The sequence below is a fragment of the Mobula birostris genome, chromosome 2 (assembly GCF_030028105.1).
Source record: "Mobula birostris isolate sMobBir1 chromosome 2, sMobBir1.hap1, whole genome shotgun sequence".
Lineage (NCBI taxonomy): Eukaryota > Metazoa > Chordata > Chondrichthyes > Myliobatiformes > Myliobatidae > Mobula > Mobula birostris.
The window spans coordinates 190,500,925-190,522,768 of NC_092371.1; the positions used below are offsets into that span (position 1 = coordinate 190,500,925).

The following is a 21,844-nucleotide window of genomic DNA, read 5'->3' on the forward strand; positions in this document are numbered from 1 at the left end:
TGCGAACGCTCATAACATTTTCCCATGTAAATAAATGGTAATTGCTTCTTCGCTTTACAACATTTCGGCTTATGAACCATTTCATGGGAACACTCTACCTTCGGATGGCGGGGGAAACCTGTATTTGCATTTCCTCGTGCATCTGCATATGATGCAGCTTCATGTTATGGAAAATTATGATGTGGACCATTTTCTAGATACACAACTTCCCTTGTTAGATTGGGTCACCTATAATTAGTCCCTACCTCCCTTACAAACATAATCGTGAACTCCTTCTTTCATAGTATGTGAGTATACCAACACCTCAAGAACTGCATGGGTTCATCCCCACTTTCTCAAAGGCAGTTAGGGATTGGCAATTAAATGCTGGCTCAGTCAATGAAGGCCACATACCTTGAACGAATAACAAGAAATTAAAGGTCTGCCAACACACAACAAATGCTGGAGGAACTCAGCAGGCCAGGAAATATCTATGGAAAACTGTACAGTTGATGTTTCGGGCCAAGACCTTCATCAGGACTGGAGAAAAAAAAGATGAATAGTCAGAGTAAGAAACCGGGAGGGGGAAGGGTGAAATAAAGAGTTGGGAAGTTGATTAGTGGAAGAGATACATGGCTAGAGAGGGGGGAGTCTGATAGGAGAGGACAGAAGGCCATGGAAGAAAGAAAAGTGGGGAGGAACACCAGGGGGAGGTGATAGGCAGGTAAGGAGATAAGGTGAGAGAAGAAGATGGGAAGGGGAAATGGTGGCGGGGGGCGTGGTGAGCATTACCTGAAGTTCAAGAAATTGATGTTCATGCCATCAGGTTGGAGGCTACCCAAATGGAACATGAGGCGTTGCTCCTCCAACCTGAGTGTAGCCTCATCGTAGCAGTAGAGGAAGCCATGAACTGACATGTCGGAATGAGAAGTTGAATTTAAATTGGTGGCCTCTGGGAGATCCTGCTTTTTCTGCGAATGGAGCGTAGGTGTGCATGTCGGAATGGGAATGGGAAGTAGAGAAGCACCACCTCGTATTCTGTCTGGGTAGCCTCCAATCGGATGGCATGAACATCAATTTCTCAAACTTCTGGTAACACCTCCCCTCCTCTGCTTCACCATTCCCCATTCCCATTTCCCTCCCCACCTATCTCCTTACCTGCCTCCCTCTGGTGCTCCTCCCCTTCTTTCTTCGATGGCCTTCTGTCCTCTCCTATTACATTCACCCTTCTCTAGCCGTGTATTTCTTTCACCTATCAACTTCCCAGCTCTTTACTTCACCCATCCCCACTCCCAGTTTCACCTATCACCTTGTGCTTCTTCCTCCGCTTCCCCTCCACCTTCTTACTCTGACTCCTCATCTCCTTTTCTCCAGTCCTGATGAAGGGTCTCGGTCTGAAACATCGACTGTACACTTTTCCATAGACGCTGCCTGGCCTGCTGAATTCCTCCAGCATATTATGTGTGTTGCTTGGATTTCCAGTGTCTGCAGATTTTCTCCTGTTTGTGATTCAAAGTCTGCCATTAGCATTGTGTGCCATATCTGATACTTTAAGACTTATTCAACTCTAGTTAATACTTTGTGAGGTGAGAGAACTCATGAGTAGTAATGGGGAAGGTAAAATAGGACCTCTGTTATCCATTGTAAAAATAACATTGGGCTATGTGCAGGTATATTTTTATAATCGCCTTGTGTCTTTTCAACATAACTGGGACCAGCTCTCTGTACTCGCTCATCATGATGTTCTTATGCACTCAGTGGTCACTTTTTTGTATATCTCGTTAACACAAATATTTAATCAGGCAATCGTGTGGCAACAACTCAATGCGTAACATCATACAGTCACGGTCAGGAGGTTCAGTTGTTGTTCAGACCAAACATCAGAATGGGGAAGAAACATTATCTAAGTGACTTTGACCTTGGAATGATTGCTGGTGACTTGACTATCTCGGATACTGCTGATCTCTGGGATTTTCACACACAACAGTCTCCAGAGTTTACAGAGAATGGAGTGAAAAACAAAAAAAAATCCAGTGAGTGAAAACACCTTGTTAATGATGAAGGTCAGAGGAGACTGGCCAGTCTCATTCAAGCTGACAAGAAGGCAACAGTAACTCAGATAACTGTGTTACAACAGTGTTGTGCAGCAGACCATCTCTGAACACACAACATGTTGAAACCTTGAAGTTGATGGGCTACAGCAGCAGAAGACCATGAACATGCACTCAGTAGCCACTTTATTAGGTATAGGAGGTAGCTAATAGAGTGGCCACTGGGTGTATACAGTATATAACTCAGAAAAGGGCAAGTCAAAGGCAATAAATAGAAACTCAGCTACTGTTAACCATTGACTACTAGTAATCTGTCTTTTCTTAATTATTACTTCGGTCTAAACTAAATGGAACAAGTGCACTATGGAAAGCAGCAGTTTGTATTTCACTCTGCTGGAGGCTAAGGATGCTGAGTCATTTAGAATAATTTATTTGATTGTAAAACTTCAGCTTGAGCAGTTAGAGACAAAGGTAGAACAAATTCACCGAGTGGAGGCTGAGTAAGTGACCTATATGAGTGCAAAGCTCAAACGTTTTCAGAGAAATTAAAACATGTTAACTTTTATCTTCTTGTTTGTAAATCCTTAGTCCTTAATTAGGTGGACGAAGGATGGTAGTTACAGTGGAATGCTCCTTCTGTAAGAGATAGGATTTACTCTGACTACTTATGCAGGAAATGCATGCAACTTCAGCTGCTGACTGACCAAATCGAGTAAATGGAGCTGGAGCTGATGTACTCAGGACCATCCAGCAGCTGAAAACCTCATAGTTGAAACTGTTACCAAGGTGGCCATGCCCAGACTGCAGGCTTCATGTAGAAGATGGCCATCAGGGGAACTAAAGGGAGTAAGCTGTCAGTGCAGGGCTCCCCTGTAGACATTACTCTCAGCAACAAGTAAACTCCTTTTGATACTGGTGGGGAGATGACCTATCAGGAACATCCAGTGGCACTGTGGCCAACTTTGATGCTTAGTTGGGAAGGGTAAAGTTAGGCAGAGCGATAGGAAATCTGATCATTAGGGAGGCAGACAGGAGATTCTGTGGCCATGAAAGAAATTCCAGGATTGTGTGTTGCCTTCCAGATACTGGGGCTCCAGGATGTCTCAGAGTGGCTACAGAATATTCTCAAGAGGGAGGGTGAGCAGTCAGAGGTCATGGTGCATATTGACACCAATGACATAGGAAGAAAGGGAGAAGAGGTCCTACACTTTGAGGATAGGGAGTTAGGGAAAAAAAACAGAACCTTCAAGGTTGTAATCTGGATTACTTCTAGTGCCACATACTAGTGAGAGCAGGAATAGGATGAGAGTACAGATGAATGAGTGGCTGAGGAAGACCAAAAGACAGAGGAGGAAAATTAGGCTGTTTGGCTCGTTGAGTCTGCTTTGCCATTCAGTCGTGGCTGATTATTTTCCCCCCTCCTCAGCCCTACTCCCTGGCCTTCTCCCCGTAACCCTTGATGCCGTGTCCAATCAAAAACTTATCAAACTCTGCCTTAAGTACACACAATGACCTGGCATCCACAGTTGCATGTGGTAATAAATTCCACAGATTCTCCACCTTCTGGGTAAAGAAATTTCTTCACATCTCTGTTCTAAATAGACATCCCTCTAACCTGAGGTTGTGCTCTCTTTTCCTAGACTCCCCCACCATGAGAAACATCCTTTCCACATCTACTCTGTCGAGGCCTTTCAACTTTCGAAAGGTTTCAATGAGGTCTCATCTCATCCTTCTAAATTCCAGTGAGTACAGACCCAGACCTATCAAATGTTTCTGGTATGATAATCCTTTCATTCCTGGAATCATCTTTGTGAACCTCCTCTGATCCCTCTTCAATGTCAGCACATCTTTTCTTAGATGAGGAGCCCAAAACTGTTGTCAATACTCAAGGTGAGACCTCAGCATCACATCCTTGCTCTTGTGTTCTAGACCTCTCGAAATGAACGCTAACATGGCATTTGCCTTCCTCACCACCAACTCTACCTGCAAGTTAACCTTTAGGGTGTTCTGCACCAAGGACTCCTAAGCCCCTTTGTATCACAGATTTTTGGATTTTCTCCCTGTTTAGAAAATAGATTGCATATTTATTTCTGCTATCAAAGTGCATGACCATGTATTTTCCAACTTTGTATTTCACTTCCCATTCTCTTGCCCATTCTTTTAATCTGTCTAAGTCCTTCTGCATCTTACCTGTTTCCTCAACACTATCTGCCCCTCCACCAATCTTTGTATCATCTGCAAATTTGGCAACAAAGCCATGTATTTCAACATCTAAATCATTTATATACAGCATAAAAAGAAGTCCCAACACCAACCCCTGCGGAACACCACTGGTCACTGGCAGACAATCAGAAAAGAATACTTTTATTCCCACTTGCTGCCTCCTACCAATCAGCCAATGCTCTAACCATGCCAGGAACTTTCCTGTACTTCCATGGGCTCATAACTTGGTGAGCTACCTTTTCCAGAACCCTAGGGTGCAGTTCATATGGTCCGGGTGACTTGTGTATCCTTAGGTCTTTCAGCTTTTGAGCACTTTCTGCCTTGTAGTAGTAGCTGCACTCATTTCTCTTCCCTTGCACCCTTCAAAATCTGGCACACTGCTAGTGACTTCCATAGTGAAGACTGATAGAAATTACTCATTTAGTTCATCTTCCATCTCCTTGTCCTCCTTTATTATTTCTCCAGCCTTATTTTCTAGTGGTCCTGTATCCACTCTTCTCTCTCATCATTTTTATAGTCTTGAAAAAGCTTTTACTCTCCACTTTGATATTGTTTGCTAGCTTGCTTTCATATTTCATCTTTTCCCTCCTAATGATTCTTTTAGTTGTTCTCTGTAGGGGTTTAAAAGCTTTCCAATGCTCTATCTTCCCGCTAATTTTTGCATTGTTGCAAAATCTTTTGATTTTACATTAGCTTTGATTTCCCTTGTCAGCTACAGTTGTACTATTTTGCCATTTGAGTATTTCTTTGTTTTTGGAATACGTCTATCCTGCACCTTCCTCATTTTCCCCAGAAACTCACTCCACTGGTGCTCTGCTGTTAGTCTTGCCTTCCAATTTATTTTGGCCAACTCCTCTCTCATTCCACTGTAATTTATTTTATTCCACTGAAATACTGTAACATCAGACTTTACTTTCTCCCTATGAAATTTCAAGTTGAATTTAATTACATTGTGATCACTGCCTCTTAAGGGTTTCTTTACCTTAAGCTCCCGAATCAACTCCAGTTCATTACATAGCACCCAGTCCAGCATAGCTGATCCCCCCTGTAGGCTCAATGACAAACGGCTCTAAAAAACCATCTCGTAGGCATTCAACAAACTCACTCTCTTGACCTCCATTACCAACCTGATTTTCCCAATCTACCTCCATGTTGAAATCTCCCATGACTATCATAACACTACCCTTTTGACAAGACTTTTTTATTTCCTATTGTAATCTGTGGTCCAAATCCCAGCTACTGTTGGGAGGCCTGTATATAACTGCCATCAGGGCCCTTCCTTTTACCCTTGCAATTTCTTAACTCAACCCACAAGGATTCCACGTCTTTTGATGTTATGTCACATCTTTCTACTGATTTGATGCCATTCTTTACCAGTAGAGCCACACCACCCCCTCCATCTACCTTCCTACCCCTCCAATACAATGTGTAACCTTGGACATTTAGCTCCCAACTACAGCCATCCTTTAGCCATGATTCAGATGGTCACAACATCACACCTGTGCCTGATAATCTGTAATAATGCAATAAGATCATCCACCTTATTTCTTATACTCCATGCATTCAGATTTAACACTTTGAGTTCTGTTTTTGCTAACTTTTTTGATTCTGCATCCCTAATTCACTGATACTCACCCTGCTGGCTGCAATTATGCCCTTCCTGACAGTCTGACTACACGCTATCTTTGTTTTTTCACCATCTGTTCTATCCTGACTTCCTTCACTCCGGTTCCCACCCCTCCCCCTGCCAAATTAGTTTAAACCCTCCCCTACAGCTCTAACAAACCTACAAACCTGCCCACGAGAATATTGGTTCACCTTGGTTTCAGGTGCAAACCATCACTTTTGAACAGGTCATATCTTCCCCAGAAGAGATCACAATGATCCAAGAACCTGAAGCCCTACACTCTGCACCAGCTTCTCAGGCACACATCTGCACCACCTTCTCAGGCCAAATTCCCCTGTTTCAACACTCACTGGTGAGTGGCACAGGCAGCAATCTAGAAATTACTACCCAGTAAGTACTGTTTCTCAGCTTTCTACCTCGCTCTCTAAGTTCTCTTTTCAAGACCCCTTTGTTTTTCCTTCTGGAAGGGGTTTCTTCTTTTATGTTACTGCATAGGCTAATCAAAATGGCTTCTTTGTTATGTTAACTGCTGAGAAAGTTCTCCCTCTAGCAGCTTGTTTGGGTTATAAAGAGAATTGTATTCATTTGCTAACTAATTGGGATAGATGATATTCTTTCTTGTGTGTCTGTAAGCTATTGTGTTGCATGGGCTTTGACGCAGAAAGCATGATGGGGACAGAGAGAGTGGATGCGATGCTGTAAGCTGGGCAACGGGACGGACCCCGAGCGGGAGTCCGAGGCTCAGAATTTTCGGCGAGGAGAGGAGACGAAGACAGACTCGTGTGGGGCGTCTGATCGACCACTGTGGTTGGTCCCAGGCGGCGGGTCGAGGTGGTCGGAGGGGATTGAATGGTGGAAAGAGAACCCCGTTACTTGAGCTCCAACTGTTGTGCACGAAGTGATTGAACTTTGATAAGTTTGGCGCCTTTTACTTTCCTTTTACATTTTATTTCTATTAATTACATAGTTCCAGTAATATCTATAAATTGTAATCATTTAATCGCATACGGTGTATTGTCTGTTATTTGGTGGGGTGGGGGTACATCACACAGCATCCACACAAACTTGATTACCCAGTTTTGTGGGGCCGAAGGCTGCTTCCCCTCGATGAAAGTGAGCTGAGTGAGCCTGAGGCTTACCAGGGGGCTACACTTCCTATGTTATTGGTACCAATGTGTACCAGAACATCTGGCTGCTCTCCCTCCCTCTCCAAAATGTTGTAGACACGATTTGAGACATCTCTGACCCTGGCATTTGGGAGGTAACATACCATTTGGGTATCCCGTTCACGTCCACAGAATCTCCTGTCTGTCCCCCTGATTATTGAGTCTCCTATCACTACCACTCCCCTCTTCTCCCTCTTTCCCTTCTGGACCACGGACCTATACTCAGTGCTGATAATTTAGGTCTCCATGGCATTCCCTTGGGAGGTAATCCCCTACAACAGTATCCAAAGTGGTATACTTATTTTTGAGGGGAATGGCCACAGGGGTGCTCTGCGCTAACTGTCTATTCACATTTCCATTTCTCCTGTCAGTCACCCAGCCACTCGCCTCCTGCAACTTCGGGGAACTGGTGCAAGGGTTATGGTTTCAGGTTCTCGGATCACTGGCATGTCTTCTGGGGCAGGGGTGATCTGGGAGCTTCAAGAGCGTTTGTCCATTGTGCATGGCCTATCAGCAGCATCAACAGAGCTTTACCAAGATGGATTTCTCGCAGGTCGGCGGCGATTATTTAAAAAGGAAGCTTCGAGAGTGTTTGTCCATTGTACGTGGCCTATCAGCAGCTATAACTGGAGCACCAATCATGGGTTAAATAGCAGAGAAGGTTCAGGCATAAAAGGGAGCAGTCATTGATGGAGTGATCTGAGACAGAGTAGTAGGGCCTTGGCGATAACGGGTTGAGGCGAGGTAGGTTACCTGTGAGGAATACAAACAGGAAGTATGTCTGTGAGGCCAGTGTTCTGTACTAGGTATCAGATGTGGGAAGTCCAGGAGACAACCAGCCTCCCAGGCGGCCACATCTGCACCAGGTGCGTCGAGCTGCAGCCCCTTAGGGACTAGCTTAGGGAACTGGAGATGCAGCTCAATGACCTTCATCTGGTCAGGGAAAGTGAGGAGGTGATAGAGAGGAGCTACAGGCAAATAGTCACACCAGGGCCTCAGGAGACAGATAAGTGGGTAACAGTCATGAGAGGGAAGGGCAAGAGTCAGATATTAGAGAGGACTCCTGTGTCTGTCCCCTTTAACAATAAGTACTTCTGTTTGAGTATTGTTGGGGTGGGATGGATGCCCTACTGGGAGAAGCAACAGTGGCCGTGCCTCTGGCACAGAGTCTGACCCAGTGGCTCAGAAGGGTGGGGAAAGGAAGAAGGCAACAGTAATAGGGGAGGGTCAGACAGGTGATTCTGTGGGCACAGGAAAGAAACACAGATGGTAGTTTGCCTCCCAGGTGCCAGGGTCCAGAATGTTTCTGATCGCGTCCACGATATCCTGAAGTGGGAAGGCAAACAGCCCGAGGTTGTGGTACATATTGGTACCAACGACATAGATAGGAAAATGGAGGGGGTCCTGATAACAGATGTTACGTACCCTGTAACTGGGTTGCCAAACCAGCAGAAATGGATCACTCAGTTGGAGTCTGGATTACTAGAACTAAGGAAGTTTTATTAAAGAAACAAGCAACACAGTAATCGAAAGGATAATAAATGCAACAGTTCAGCAATGATAACCACACATGTGCACAGAATTAAGATAACAGCATCAATCAAGCTCTGATGCCACTGGTGCTAGCCCAGGCCAGCAAACATCTTAATTTATGTGTATTCTCGTCACACAGACTACAGGGAGTTAAGAAGAAAGTTGAGAATCAGGTGGAAGTCTCGGGATTATTGCCTGTGCCACACAACAGTGAGTACAGGAATAGAGTGAGTTGAAGGATAAATGTGTGGCTGAGGGATTGGAGCAGGGGGCAGGAATTCAGATTTTCAGATCATTGGGACCTCTATTGGGGCAGGTGTGACCTGTACAAAAAGGACGGGTTGCACTTGAATCCCAGGGGGGCCAATATCCTGGTGGGGAGGTTTGCTAAGGCTACTGGGGAGAGTTTAAAGTAGAATTGCTGGAGGGTGCGAACCGAACTGAAGAGATGGAGGAAAGGGCGGTTGGCTCACAAATACAGAAAACTTGTAGACAGTGCGAGAGGGAGGATAGGCAGGTGATGGGGAAAGGATGAGCTCAGACTGATGGTTTGAGATGTGTCTATTTTAACACAAGAAGCATCATGAACAAAGCGGATGAGCTTAGAGCATGGATCAGTACTTGGAGCTATGATATTGCAGCCATTACAGAGACCTGGATGGCTCAGGGGCAGGAATGGCTACTTCGAGTGCCCGGTTTTGGATGTTTCAGAAAAGACAGGGAGGGAGCTAAGAGAGGTGGGGGCGTGGCACTGCTGATTAGAGATAGTGTCACGGCTGCAGCAAGGGAGGAAGTCATGGAGGGATTGTCTACTGAGTCTCTGTGGGTGGAAGTTAGAAACAGGAAAGTTTTTTACAGACCACCCAACAGGAACAGGGACATCGAGGAGCAGATAGGGAGACAGATTCGGGAAAGGTGTAATAATAACAGGGTTGTTGTGGTAGGAAATTTTAATTTCCCAAATATTGATTGGTATCTCCCTAGAGCAAGGGGCTTGGATGGGGTGGTGTTTGTTAGGTGTGTTCAGGAAGGTTTCCTGACACAATATGTAGATAAGCCTACAAGAGAAGAGGCTGTACTTGATCTGGTATTGGGAAATGAACCTGGTCAGGTGTCAGGTCTTTCTGTGGGAGAGCATTTTGGAGATGGTGATCACAATTCTATCTCCTTTACTATAGCACTGGAGAGGGATAAGAACAGACAAGTTAGGGAAGTGTTTAATTGGAGTAAGGGGAAATATGAAGCCATCAGGCAGGAACTTAGAAGCATAAATTGGGAATAAATGTTCTCAGGGAAATGTATAGCAGAAATATAGCAAATGTTCAGGGGATATTTGCGTGGCGTTCTGCATAGGTATGTTCCAATGAGACAGGGAAAGGATGGTAGGGTACAGGAACCATGGTGTACAAAGGCTGTTGAAAATCTAGTCAAGAAGAAAAGCTTATGAAAGGTTCAAAAAACTGGGTAATGATAGAGATCTAGGAGATTATAAAGCGAGCAAAAAGGAGTTTAAGAATAAAATTAGGAGAGCCAGAAAGGGCCATGAGAAGGCCTTGGTGAGCAAGATTAAGGAAAACCTCAAGGCATTCTACAGGTATGTGAACAGCAAGAGGATAAGACGTGAGAGAATAGGACCAATCAAGTGTGACAGTGGAAAGGTGTGTATGGAACCAGAGGAGTTAGCAGAGGTACTTAATGAATACTCTGCTTCAGTATTCACTATGGAAAAGGATCCTGGTGATTGTAGGGATGACTTGCCACGGACTGAAAAGCTTGAAAATATAGACATTAAGAAAGAGGATGTGCTGGAGCTTTTGGAAAAGCATCAAGTTGGATAAATCTCCGGGACTGGATAAGATGTACCCAGGCTACTGTGGGAGGCGAGGGAGGAGATTGCTGAGTCTCTGGCAATGACGTTTGCATCATCAATGGGGATGGGAGAGATTCCGGAGGATTGGAGGGTTGCAGATGTTGTTCCCTTATTAAAGAAAGCGAATAGAGGTAACCCAGGAAATTGTAGACCTGTGAGTCTTACTTCAGTGGTTGGTAAGTTGATGGAAAAGATCCTGAGAGGCAGGATTTATGAACATTTGGAGAGGCATAATTTGATTAGGAATAGTCAGCATGGCTTTGTGAAAGGCAGGTTGTGCCTTACAAGCCTGATTGAATTTTTTTGAGGATGTGACTAAACACATTGATGAGGGTAGAGCAGTAGATGTAGTGTATATGGATTTCATCAAGACATTTGATAAGATACCCCATGCAAGGCTTATTGAGAAAGTAAGGAGGCATGGGATCCAAGGGGACCTTGCTTTGTGGATCCAGAATTGACTTTCCCACTGAAGGCAAAGAGTGGTTGTAGACGGGTCATATCCTGCATGGAGGTTGGTGACTAGTGGTGTGCCTCAGGGATTTGTTCTGGGACCCCTTCTATCTTGTGATTTTTATAAATGACCTGGATGAGGAAGTGGAGAGATGGGTTAGTAAATTTGCTGATGACACAAAGTTTGCGGGTGTTGTGGATAGTGTGGAGGGCTGTCAGAGGTTACAGCAGGACGTTGAAAGGATGCAACATTGGGCTGAGAAGTGGCAGATGGAGTTCAACCCAGATAAGTGTGAGGTGGTTCATTTTGGTAGGTCAAATATGATGGAAGAATATAGTATTAATGGTAAGACTCTTGGCAATGTGGAGGATCAGGTGGATCTTGGGGTCCGAGTCCATAGGACACTGAAAGCTGCTGCGCAGGTTGACTGTGGGTTGAAGAAAGCAAATGGTATATTGGCCCACATCAACTGTGGGATTGAGTTTAAGAGCCGATAGGTAATATTATAGCTATATAGGACCCTGGTCAGACTCCACTTGGAGTATTGTGCTCAGTTCTGGTCACCTCACTACAGGAAGGACGTGGAAACTATAGAAAGGGTGCAGAAGAGACTTACAAGGATATTGCCTGGCTTGGGGAGCACGCCTTATGAGAATAGGTTGAGTAAACTTGGCCTTTTCTCCTTGGAGTGATGGAGGATTAGAGGTGACCTGACAGAGGTGTGCCAGCCACTCTCTCCTACAATTTAAAGTGGTCCATAGGGCCCATATGACCAAGGATAAGTTGTCTCGTTTTTATTTAGATATATCTCTGTATTGTGATAAATGTAATAATGGAGAAGCTTCACTCATTCATATGTTTTGGACATGCCTGAGTCTTGGAAAATATTGGAAAGAAGGATTTCAAACTTTCTCGATACCTTTCAAAGTAAACTTTAAGCCTAATCCTTTGACCACTTTATCTGGTATTGTTGGAGGAAAGGATATTTGACTGGCACATTTTGGCTTTTATTTCTCTTATGGCCAGAAGGACGCTCTTGCTTAAATGGAAAGATGCGGCCCATCCTATTCACACTTAATGGTTATGTGATGTGATGTCATGTTCAAATCTAGAGAAGATTCGATGTTCAATCTCTGAATCTAGCCAAGACTTTCAAACATTGTGGGGACCTTTTTTGAATTATTTTCAAAACCTTTGTTTTGCTGTTAAAGCACAGATGACGACTAATAATTTTATTTTTCCTTTTTTTCTTTACTAATCAGCTTCGGTCTTGGTAGTGGGTTAGATTTTTTTTAATATAAAATTACTATATTTCAATGTTATGAATTAATTAATCTGTATGAATATAGGGTAAGGAGTCTTTATATGTGATTTAGTATAATGTATAGATATATTTTTTTCTTGTACTCTGTATTTTTATATGTAAAATTAATAATAAAAATATTGGAAAAGGAGGTGTATGAGATGATGAGAGGTATTGATCGTGTGGATAGTCAGAGACTTTTTCCCGGGGCTGAAATGGCTAACACAAGAGGGCACAGTTTTAAGGTGCTTGGAAGCAGGTACAGAGGAGATGTCAGGGGCAAGTTTTTTATGCAGAGAATGGTGAGTGTGTGGAATAGGCTGCCAGCAACAGTGGTGGAGGGTCTTTTAAGAGAGTCTTGGATAGGTACCTGGAGGTTAGAAAAACAGAGGGCTATGGGTGACCCTAGGTAATTTATAAAGCAAGTACATGTTCGGCACAGCATTGTGGGCTGAAGGGCCTGTACTGTGCTGTAGTTATTCTATGTTTCTATATGGGTAGAACTCAAAAACAGGAAGGATGCAATCTATGATGGAATTGTACGACAAACCCTGAAATAGCCACAATGACATTGAGGTACAGATGAGCAGGCAGATTAAGGAAAGGTATAAAAACAATATGGTTGTTGTCATGGGGTCTTCATCTTCCCTAGTATAAACTGGGGTCATCTTAGTGGAAGCGTTTTAGATAGAGCAGAATTTGTTAGGTGCATCCAGAAGTGTTTCTTAAATCAAAATGTAAATAGTCCAAAAAGAGGAGGTGCTGTACTGGACCTAGTGTTAGATAATGAGCCTGGCCAGGTGACTAAACTTTCAGTGGTTGAGCAGTTAGGGAACAGTGACCTCCTGGGTTTTAAGATAGCTGCAGATAAGGAAAAGTATGGACCTTGTGGGAGACTATAAATTAGAGCAGGGCAAATTATGAGACCATTAAGCAGGAACTAGGGAGAGAATTTGTGAAGCTGTTTTCAGGCAAGTCAACATGTGATAAGTGAAGGACCAACTGCATAGAGTACAGGACATGTGTGTTCCAATCTGAACGAAGGGCAAGGATAGCAAGGTAAGAGACTCTTGGATGTCGAGAGAGGTGATGAATTTAGTCAAGAAGAAAAAGGAAAAGTATGTAAAGCTTAGGAAGCTAGAATCCAATAGAGTCCTTAAGTATTATAAAGAAGCCAGAAAAAAAATCTCAAGTAGAGAATTAGGAAAACAGGAGGGGCCAAAAAAAGTCCTTGACAAGTAGGATTAAAGAGAATCCCAATGTATTCTAAATGTACATCAAGAGAAAGAGGATAACTAGGGAGAGAGTAGGACCATTCAAGGACCCCAGGTTTGGACGGCAGCGTTAGTCTAGGAAAGACAGTTTCTGGTCCCACCAAATGTGTGAAATCTGAGGTGCAAAACCTCTTGTTTGTGTGGATGCTGTGTGATCTGTTCCCCCCGTTATAAATCAGTACCACAAAATAACAGACAGTACACCATATACAATTAAACAATTTAGCTTTATAATTCTTAATTTGACTAAAGGGTTAGTAAAAAAAAACAAAAAGAAAAGGGCCCATTTTAATGAAACAGTCTAATGTGCACAAGTTGGAGCTTATGGTTTCCCTTCCGCTGGTCCTCCATCAATTTCCCCAGGCTTCGTCGACTCCTGGCCCCACTCCGTTTTGCTGTCTAAGACCCCTCCTTTCTGGCGTCTTCTCTCTTCATCTCTTGCCGAACAAATGACCCAGATTACCTTGTTCTCAGGCACCCAACAAGAAAAAACACTCCCTTCATTGTACTGCGCACATTCCAAAGCCCCCGTTATCTCTAGCCATAACCCAAACACTGCTGCTACAGAAAAAAACATTACATTAGCAGTGAAACCTTTCCCAGGGTGTTACAGGGGGAGCATTTGCTTGGATGCGGAGAATGTGATCAAGGTCCTTAGTGAGTACTTTACGTCAGTATTGACCAAGGAGAAGGACGTGGAGGATAGAGAAATTATTGTATTAATATGCTAGAGCATTTTGAGGTAAAGGAGGTAGTGTTGGGTCTCTTAAAAAGCATTAAGATGCATAAGGTTCCAAGCCTGATGGGATATACCCCAGTTTATTGTGAGAGACAAGGGATAAGATAGCTGGGGCCTTGAACAATATCTTCACATCTCCTCTAGCTACAGGCAAGGTCAAGAAGGGGAAACAGGGATAATCCTGGAAACTATAGACCAATGAGTCTCACATTAGTGGTAAGGAAGTTACTGGAGTTAATTCTCAGGGATAGGAATTATGAGCATTTGGAAAACCATTGCATAATTGGAGAGAGCCAATATAGCTTTGTGTGGGGCAAGCCATGTCTTATTAACTCGATTTAATTGTTTGAGAGCTGACAAGGGTGACAGATGAAGGTAAAGCTGTGGATGTTGACTACATGGAATCTAGTAAGGTGTTTGGCAAGGTCCCTTATGGGAGGCTCATCAAGAAGATTAAGATGCATGGGATTTACGGTGAATTGGCCAGTATAGATTCAGAACTACCTTGCCATAGAAGACAGGGAGGTAGTGGTTGAAAGGACTTAGTCTAGCTAGAGGTCTGTGACTAGTGGTGTTCTGCAGGGTTCTGTACTGGGACCTGGGCTGTTTCTGATATGTATAAATGATCTGGATGAAAATGTAAATGGGTAGGTTAGTAAATTTGCATATGTTGGTAGGTCAAACACGATGGCAGAATATAGTATTAATGGTAAGACTCTTGGCCATGTGGAGGATCAGAGGGATCTTGGGGTCCGAGTCCATAGGGCACTCAAAACTGCTGCGCAGGTTGGCTGTGTGGTTAAGAAGGCCGATGGTGCATTGGCCTTCATCAACCATGAAATTGAGTTTAAGAGCCAAGAGGTAATGTTACAGCTTTATAGGACTCTGGTCAGACCTCACTTGGAGTACTGTGCTTAGTTCTGGTCAGTTTCACTACAGGAAGGATGTGGGAACTATAGAAAGGGTGCAAAGGAGATTTACAAGGATGTTGCCTGGATTGGGGAGCATGCCCTATGATAATAAGTTGAGTGAACTTGGCCTTTTCTCCTTGGAGTGACGGAGGATGAGAGGTGACCTGATAAAGGTGTATGAGAGGCATTGATCGTGTGGAGAGTCAGAGGCTTCTTCCCAGGGCTGAGATGGCTAGCACGAGAGGACACAGTTTTAAGGTGCTTGGAAGTAGGTACAGAGGAGATATCAGGGGTAAGTTTCTTTTACGCAGAGGATTGCGAGTGCGTGGAATGGGCTGTTGGCAGCAGTGGTGGAGGTGGATAGGATAGGGTCTTTTAAGAGACTCCTAGATAGGTACATGGAGCTTAGAAAAATAGAGGGCTATGGGTAATCCTAGGTAATTCCTAAAGTAAGTACATGTTCAGCACAGCATCATGGGCTGAAGGGCCTGTATTGTTCTGCAGGGTTTCTATGTTATGAACATTGGTGGTGTTGTGGATAGCACAGAAGCAGGCAAAGAATACAGCGAGGTATAGATCAGTTGCAGAGAAAACAGACGGCACTTAACCTGGAAAAACGTTAAGTATTGCATCTTGGTAGGTCAAATGTAAAGAGACCATAGAAGTGTTGATAAGCAGAAGGATTTTGGGGTCCAAGTTCATAGTTACCTGAAAGTGGCTACACAGGGTGATAGGGTGGTTAAGAAGGCATATGGTATGCTTGCCTTTATTATTTGAGGCTTTGAGTTCAAAAGTTATGTTGCAGATTTATAAAACTCTAGTTCGGACACATCTGAGGTGCTGCATGCAGTTCTGGTCACCCCATTATAGGAAGGATGTTAAGGCTTTGGAGAGGGTGTAGACGTGGTTTACCAGGATGCTGCCTGGATTAGAGGGCATGTGGTATAATGAGAGGTTGGACAAAATTAGTTTGTTTTCTCTGGAGCAGCAGAGGCTGAAGGGAGATCTGATGGAGATTTATAAGTTTATGAGAGGCACAGATAGAGAAGGTGGACAGTATCATTTCCCCATGTTTGAAATTTCTAATACCAGAGAGCATGCATTCAAGGAGAGAGGGAGTAAGTTTAAAGAAGATATGGGAGACATATTTTGCACAGGGAGTGGTGGTTGCGCTGCCTGGGGAGGTGGTAGAGGCAGATACATCGGAGACTTTTAAGAGATGTTTAGATAGGCACATAAATATGAGGGAAATAAAAGTATATGGACATTGTGTAGGCAGAAGGGATTAGTTTAGTTGGTTATTTGATTGCTAATTCAATTCATTCGGCATAATATTGTGGGCCGCAGGACCTGTTCCTGTGGTGTACTGTTCTATATTCTGTAGGTTATTGCTGGGGGCAAAGAATAATCAAATGATTGTTAGGCAGATTAATTATTGCTGATAATTCAAGATTGTTGGGGGAAACTTGATGCAAAGTTTAAAATGGCACATGATGCTGCCTTTTATTTATATACTTACGAGGAAAATCTTGAACCATTTAATTTTTATTGAAAATAAATTTTGCAAATGTAATCAAAATGACTCTTCCTGAACTATGACTTATTTATGTATGCTAATGTGAAACAATTAGGAATAATTAACTTTGACTGTTGTATTATAACATATCCTTCAGAACTGGGCTACAGGCATAAGAGTAGAGTGGAATTTTACCTTAGTGCACTATAAATGGATGGAAAATTCCAATAAAGTTGGATATATATGCAGCATTTTCTATTTACTTGAACTTTCTACAGAACATCATTAGGAGTGCAAGTACTTGATTTTTACTTTCATTTAATATTCTGATAAAATCACTAATCAAAACTCCAAAAGTCAGCTGTTTCTTTGTAATACACTAGGTCGTACTTGCAAAATAGCACTGAAGCTAATGATGAACACTGAACAATGGTTCAGCAAGTTTAAGTAAATAACAAGTCATATGTTAAATGATATTACCCATACGTTCCATTATTAAACTCATGAAAATAGCATTTTGCTGTGTGTTTCAACATTGAAATGCACCAAAAGACATAAAGTTGCTTTATTTTCACTTAATATGCCACAGAACACTAGGATCATCATTCCCATCATAAGTAAGCTTGTATGCAATACAGAGTTCAAAGTTCAAAATCAATTTATTATCATAGTGTATATATATGTCACCATATACTACCCTGAGATTTATTTTCTTGTTTGCATTCACAGTAGAACAAAGAAATACAATAGAATCAATGATAAACTATACACAAAAACTGACAATCAATGTACAAAATAAGGCAAGCTGCAAATACAAAAAACAAACAAATAAATAAATAATATTGTGAACATCAGTTATAGGATCCTTGAAATTGAGTCCACGGGTTAAGGAATCAGTTCATTGTTAAGGTGAGTGAAGTTATCCATGGTGGTTCAGGAGCCTGATGGTTGACGGGTGATAATTGATCCTGAACTTGGTGGTGTGAGCCCCGAGACTCCTGTACCTCCTTCGCAGTGTCAGCAACAAAAAGAGGGCATGGCTTGGATGGTGAGGGTTCTTGATGATAGATGCTGCTTTCTGGTGGCAGTACTCTTTGTAGATATGTTCAATGGTGGGAAGGTTTTTCCTGTGATGGACTGGGCTGTATCCACTACATGTTGAAGGCTTTTCCGTTCCTGGGCATTGGTGTTTCCATACCAGGCTGTGATGCAACCAGTTAGGATACTCTCCACTATCCATCTGTAGTTGTTTGTCAAAGTTTAGATGCCATGCCAAATCTGTGCAAAATTCTAAGAAAGTAAAAAAGCTGAAGTGCCTTCTTTGTAAATAGTCACTATGGTAGTGTAACAGTTAGTGTGATGCAGTTACAGCAGAGTTCAATCTTGATGTCTTCTGTAAGGAGTCTGTACGTGGGATGAGTGGATTTTCTCAGGGTGCTCCAGTTTCCTCCTACTTGGGACTTATCAAGTAGGCTAATTGATCATTATAAATTGTTCCATGATTAAGTTCGAAGTTGTCAAGGGTTGCTGAGTGGCATGGCTCAAAGAGCTAGAAGGGCCTGTTCAGTGGTATTATGGCACTTGCTGGTGTCACGACAGATCCTCCAAAATGGTAACTCCAAGGAAGTTAAAGTTACTGGCTCTCTCCACCTCTGATCCCCTAATAAAGACCAGTTCATAGACCTTCCAGTTACTGGAAGTACTGATTTCCCACCTATGCCATCAAAATCTTGCACTTCTAGCAATTAACCACACAATAAATGTTAAAACTTCAGTTTCTATAAACATGTCCAATGTAGCAGATGGGTTTTTAAAAAATCTTGGAAGATGAAAATCTGCAGTAACGGAAATGTGAGAAGTCTAAAGTGTGTTTGATGTGAAATATTAACTATTTTTCTTTCCACAGGTGTTGCCTGTTTTTATTTCAACTTAGTATATGTTGTTAAGTGGTTCTAGTATTTATCATAAGTTTTATCTTTATGAATTTAGGGTAATGGCATAATATTCATGGAGATTTAAAACAAGGGAAGAAAGAAAATAATTTAGAAATAATGAATACACATAGTACATATTCCAGTACACCCCAATGGGTTACTTAGATGTGCTTAGTAACAGATCACCAAGGATTTTTCAGGTGCAACTGATCAGGCTTTAAGATTCCTTAGCACCGAAATTGTGCCTCTTGGTCCTCTATTTGGAGGTCAGGCTGAAGATGGTCCCTTGGCGGGGGCCTGACTGAAACTGTGCAGTTTGGTTGATGTGAAATTGGGTGATGGATTTCAACCATCAGTTTCGATGATAGGAGGGAGTAAAGAGGTGGACAAGCAGGATCAAGATCAGCAGCATTGATAATGATGGGTAGAGGACATATCAGAATCTGTAGTTTGGAGGATGATAATGGTGCAGTGGTGGAAGGGTAAAAGTGAGTGTGTATTAGGAGTGGCAGATTCAAAGTGGAGGGGGTTTTGCAAAATGGGGACGACAGTGGCAGTGAAGAGGATGGTGGGATTGGGACAAGTTCAGACTATAATGGGCATTTTCAAAGTACACAGAAATTGCAAAAGGCGCAGTTGCAACTTAGATCCAGTCAATTTCCTGATTAATGGAAAATGGCCCCAAAATTTTCTTTATCATTTTTCCATTAGACACAAAAATATATTTTTCATTTGTATAATGCTACAAAAGGCAGTATTTTCCAGTTGATTTTCCAAGCAGCAGTGTGGTAGCTGGAAGTACATAAATGGTGAATGTGATTTTGCTATCGCCTTGAGTGTCAATGATATGAACTTTCACTGCTCCAAACCAATACAATGAATGACGAAGTTTAGAGAATTGCATACCATCAACTTGGACTGATGGTTGTTTGTAACACTGATAATGACACAAACGATTAAATTCCTGAATATTTAAAGTGATTTTTGCAACCAGGCTTCTATTTGTTTATCAGACAGAGCTGGAAATTGTTATGCTTTAATGGCTATTAAGATGCTTGGGTAAGCAAAAATCTGATATAAAACATTCGGTGGATGTATTCATACAAGCACCAAGACTGTCAGATATGTTTGCAAAAATGCAACATCCCAGATTACACACATTTACAGCTGTTTAGCACAGATTTGTTTAAAGAAAGAGTTGTGCAAATACATTTTTGGCTCATGAGCTTTTTTTCAAAAAACTGGATTTTAACTATACTTGAGCATTGTAATAACTTTTTGAAAAATAAATATCAAGCCCCATCTCCAAGAGACCCTTTGCATAGATAGATAGATAGACATTACATATCACTAACAACAGATGCTGTGTTTGTCACTTATCCTAGAAGCATTTATCATTTTAGTATTGTCATTTCATTTACCATAGTGAAGTGCAAATTGTAAATGTTGTTAGAGATTTTATCAAAGCTATTCCTGGCAAACTTCTTACCACTTTTTTCCATGTAGTCTTCTTTTAAGACAAATTAGTTTCCAAACCTGTGAAATTTCTTCGAATTAAAACAGACATCTCTGATTTGCAGAATGATCATTGAGGATATGGAGGGTGCCCTCTTTACAGTAACTCTTTTCAAGAAAACCGTGGATGAATTCAAAATCAGAGCCCGAGAAAACAAGTAAGTTTTGCAAGTGTTTTGAAATAGTTTTATTATTCATATCATTTCTTTGCCTTTAGAAGTCCAAGCAGACTGGACTGTAAGTTTGTGACTGGGAATACTAAGAAGTCAGCATTTTATTCTCGTAGCAGTTTTTGGCTCTTTTGATGCCTCTGTGATTAACGTATTTTTAGTTTTTGATTTTAAAAATAGGAGTAACAATTACTTTGGTCCAAATTATAACAATCTGATAAATGGTATTTTCATACACCTTTCAAGTCATATATGTCCCATGCCAGATATCAGAAAAGAACAAATGAAGAAATGATAGCTGGATCTTAAACTAATGAACTGGAACAAAATTCATTTAGAAGAATGAATGCTATTGGAATTAATATTTCAATTGAAAGTCCAGTAGCAACAATAATTACCCTGTTTTAGATATTGGGAGATGGGTGTTGGAATAGGCAACAGCTCGCCAGAGAATGCAATTCCTACCTTCAAAATTAAATGACACTATCACAACACAAGACAAAAATAACTTTTCCTGTGGTTTTAATCTGTCTTGCGAACAAATGTACAGCATCGGTTACAATCTTACAATTAACTTCAGCAAAATTTGTATATAAATTATTGAATATGCATTGTTTAGAATGTTCGTTATACCATATGAACACATGCTGTCATATTCTTTGACAGTAAATAATGTTATTTTAATGTTGTGTTATGTGAATCTATTTTAGTCTTCTTAGAAACCTCCAATTACTCTGCCTTCATGAAACCATTTGAACTTTTCTCTCAGACTCCTTAACTGTGATTTAAAAAATAGTGAAGTGATGCTTGACTTAAAGAAAGTAGGAATAATTCATCCAGATTTATCTATGACGCTGTATAAGGGCATACACTCAAGGAATTTTCATTGTTAAGCTCACCTCAGTATGTCTACTTAGAATAAAGAACGTTTGAGATGGAGAATTCTGTAGGATGGTTTGGAAGTCAAAAATACCAGTAACAAAGTATTGTAGGGCTCTGTGATTAATATATTGCTGGGATACAGTATGATCTTTAAAAATCAAATGAAGTAGATTTTTATTTTGATGGCACGGGTAATATCTGACAACAAATTTCTCCTCTCCTTTATCTACTGTGCCTGATTTTCATTTTAGTAGTATCAGTGTAACATCAATATATTGAGCTCTGTAGTAGGTGGACAAATTACTACCTAGGTGGTGGAGATGACTGATAATTAAGCTCTTGTGAACTCATACAGGTAGCAGCAGGTATTCAAATCTGTTCTGTTCTAGGTTTATGGTGCGAGAGTTTAACTACAGTGAAGAAGAATTGCATGCTGAAAAGGAGGAAATTACACGATTAAGTGCGGACAAGAAACAACAGTATGTGAGTATTTTAGTCCTGACATCAAATACTTTTAAATGTTATACATTGTAGTGATCTATAGCTTGTGACAATGAAGTGCCACCATTCATGAAATATTATGTGCTAATTTCATCAAATTACATTCAAGCAATATAAGATCTTCACTCTCCTATGATTAAACTGTATGTTGTATATCCTATAGAGAAAAATTAGCATAGAATAAATGGAAATTAAA

General features: G+C 41.6%; 1 protein-coding gene across 1 annotated transcript in view; it reads left to right on the plus strand.

The window, feature by feature from the left end:
- LOC140193980 (V-type proton ATPase subunit C 1-B-like) overlaps positions 1–21,844 on the plus strand; it is a 72,455-nt gene that overhangs the window by 28,103 nt on the left and 22,508 nt on the right. The window contains exons 9-10 of the mRNA XM_072251229.1: positions 20,161–20,253; positions 21,537–21,630. Coding sequence (XP_072107330.1) covers positions 20,161–20,253; positions 21,537–21,630 — 187 coding nt within the window. The remainder of the gene's footprint in view (positions 1–20,160; positions 20,254–21,536; positions 21,631–21,844) is intronic.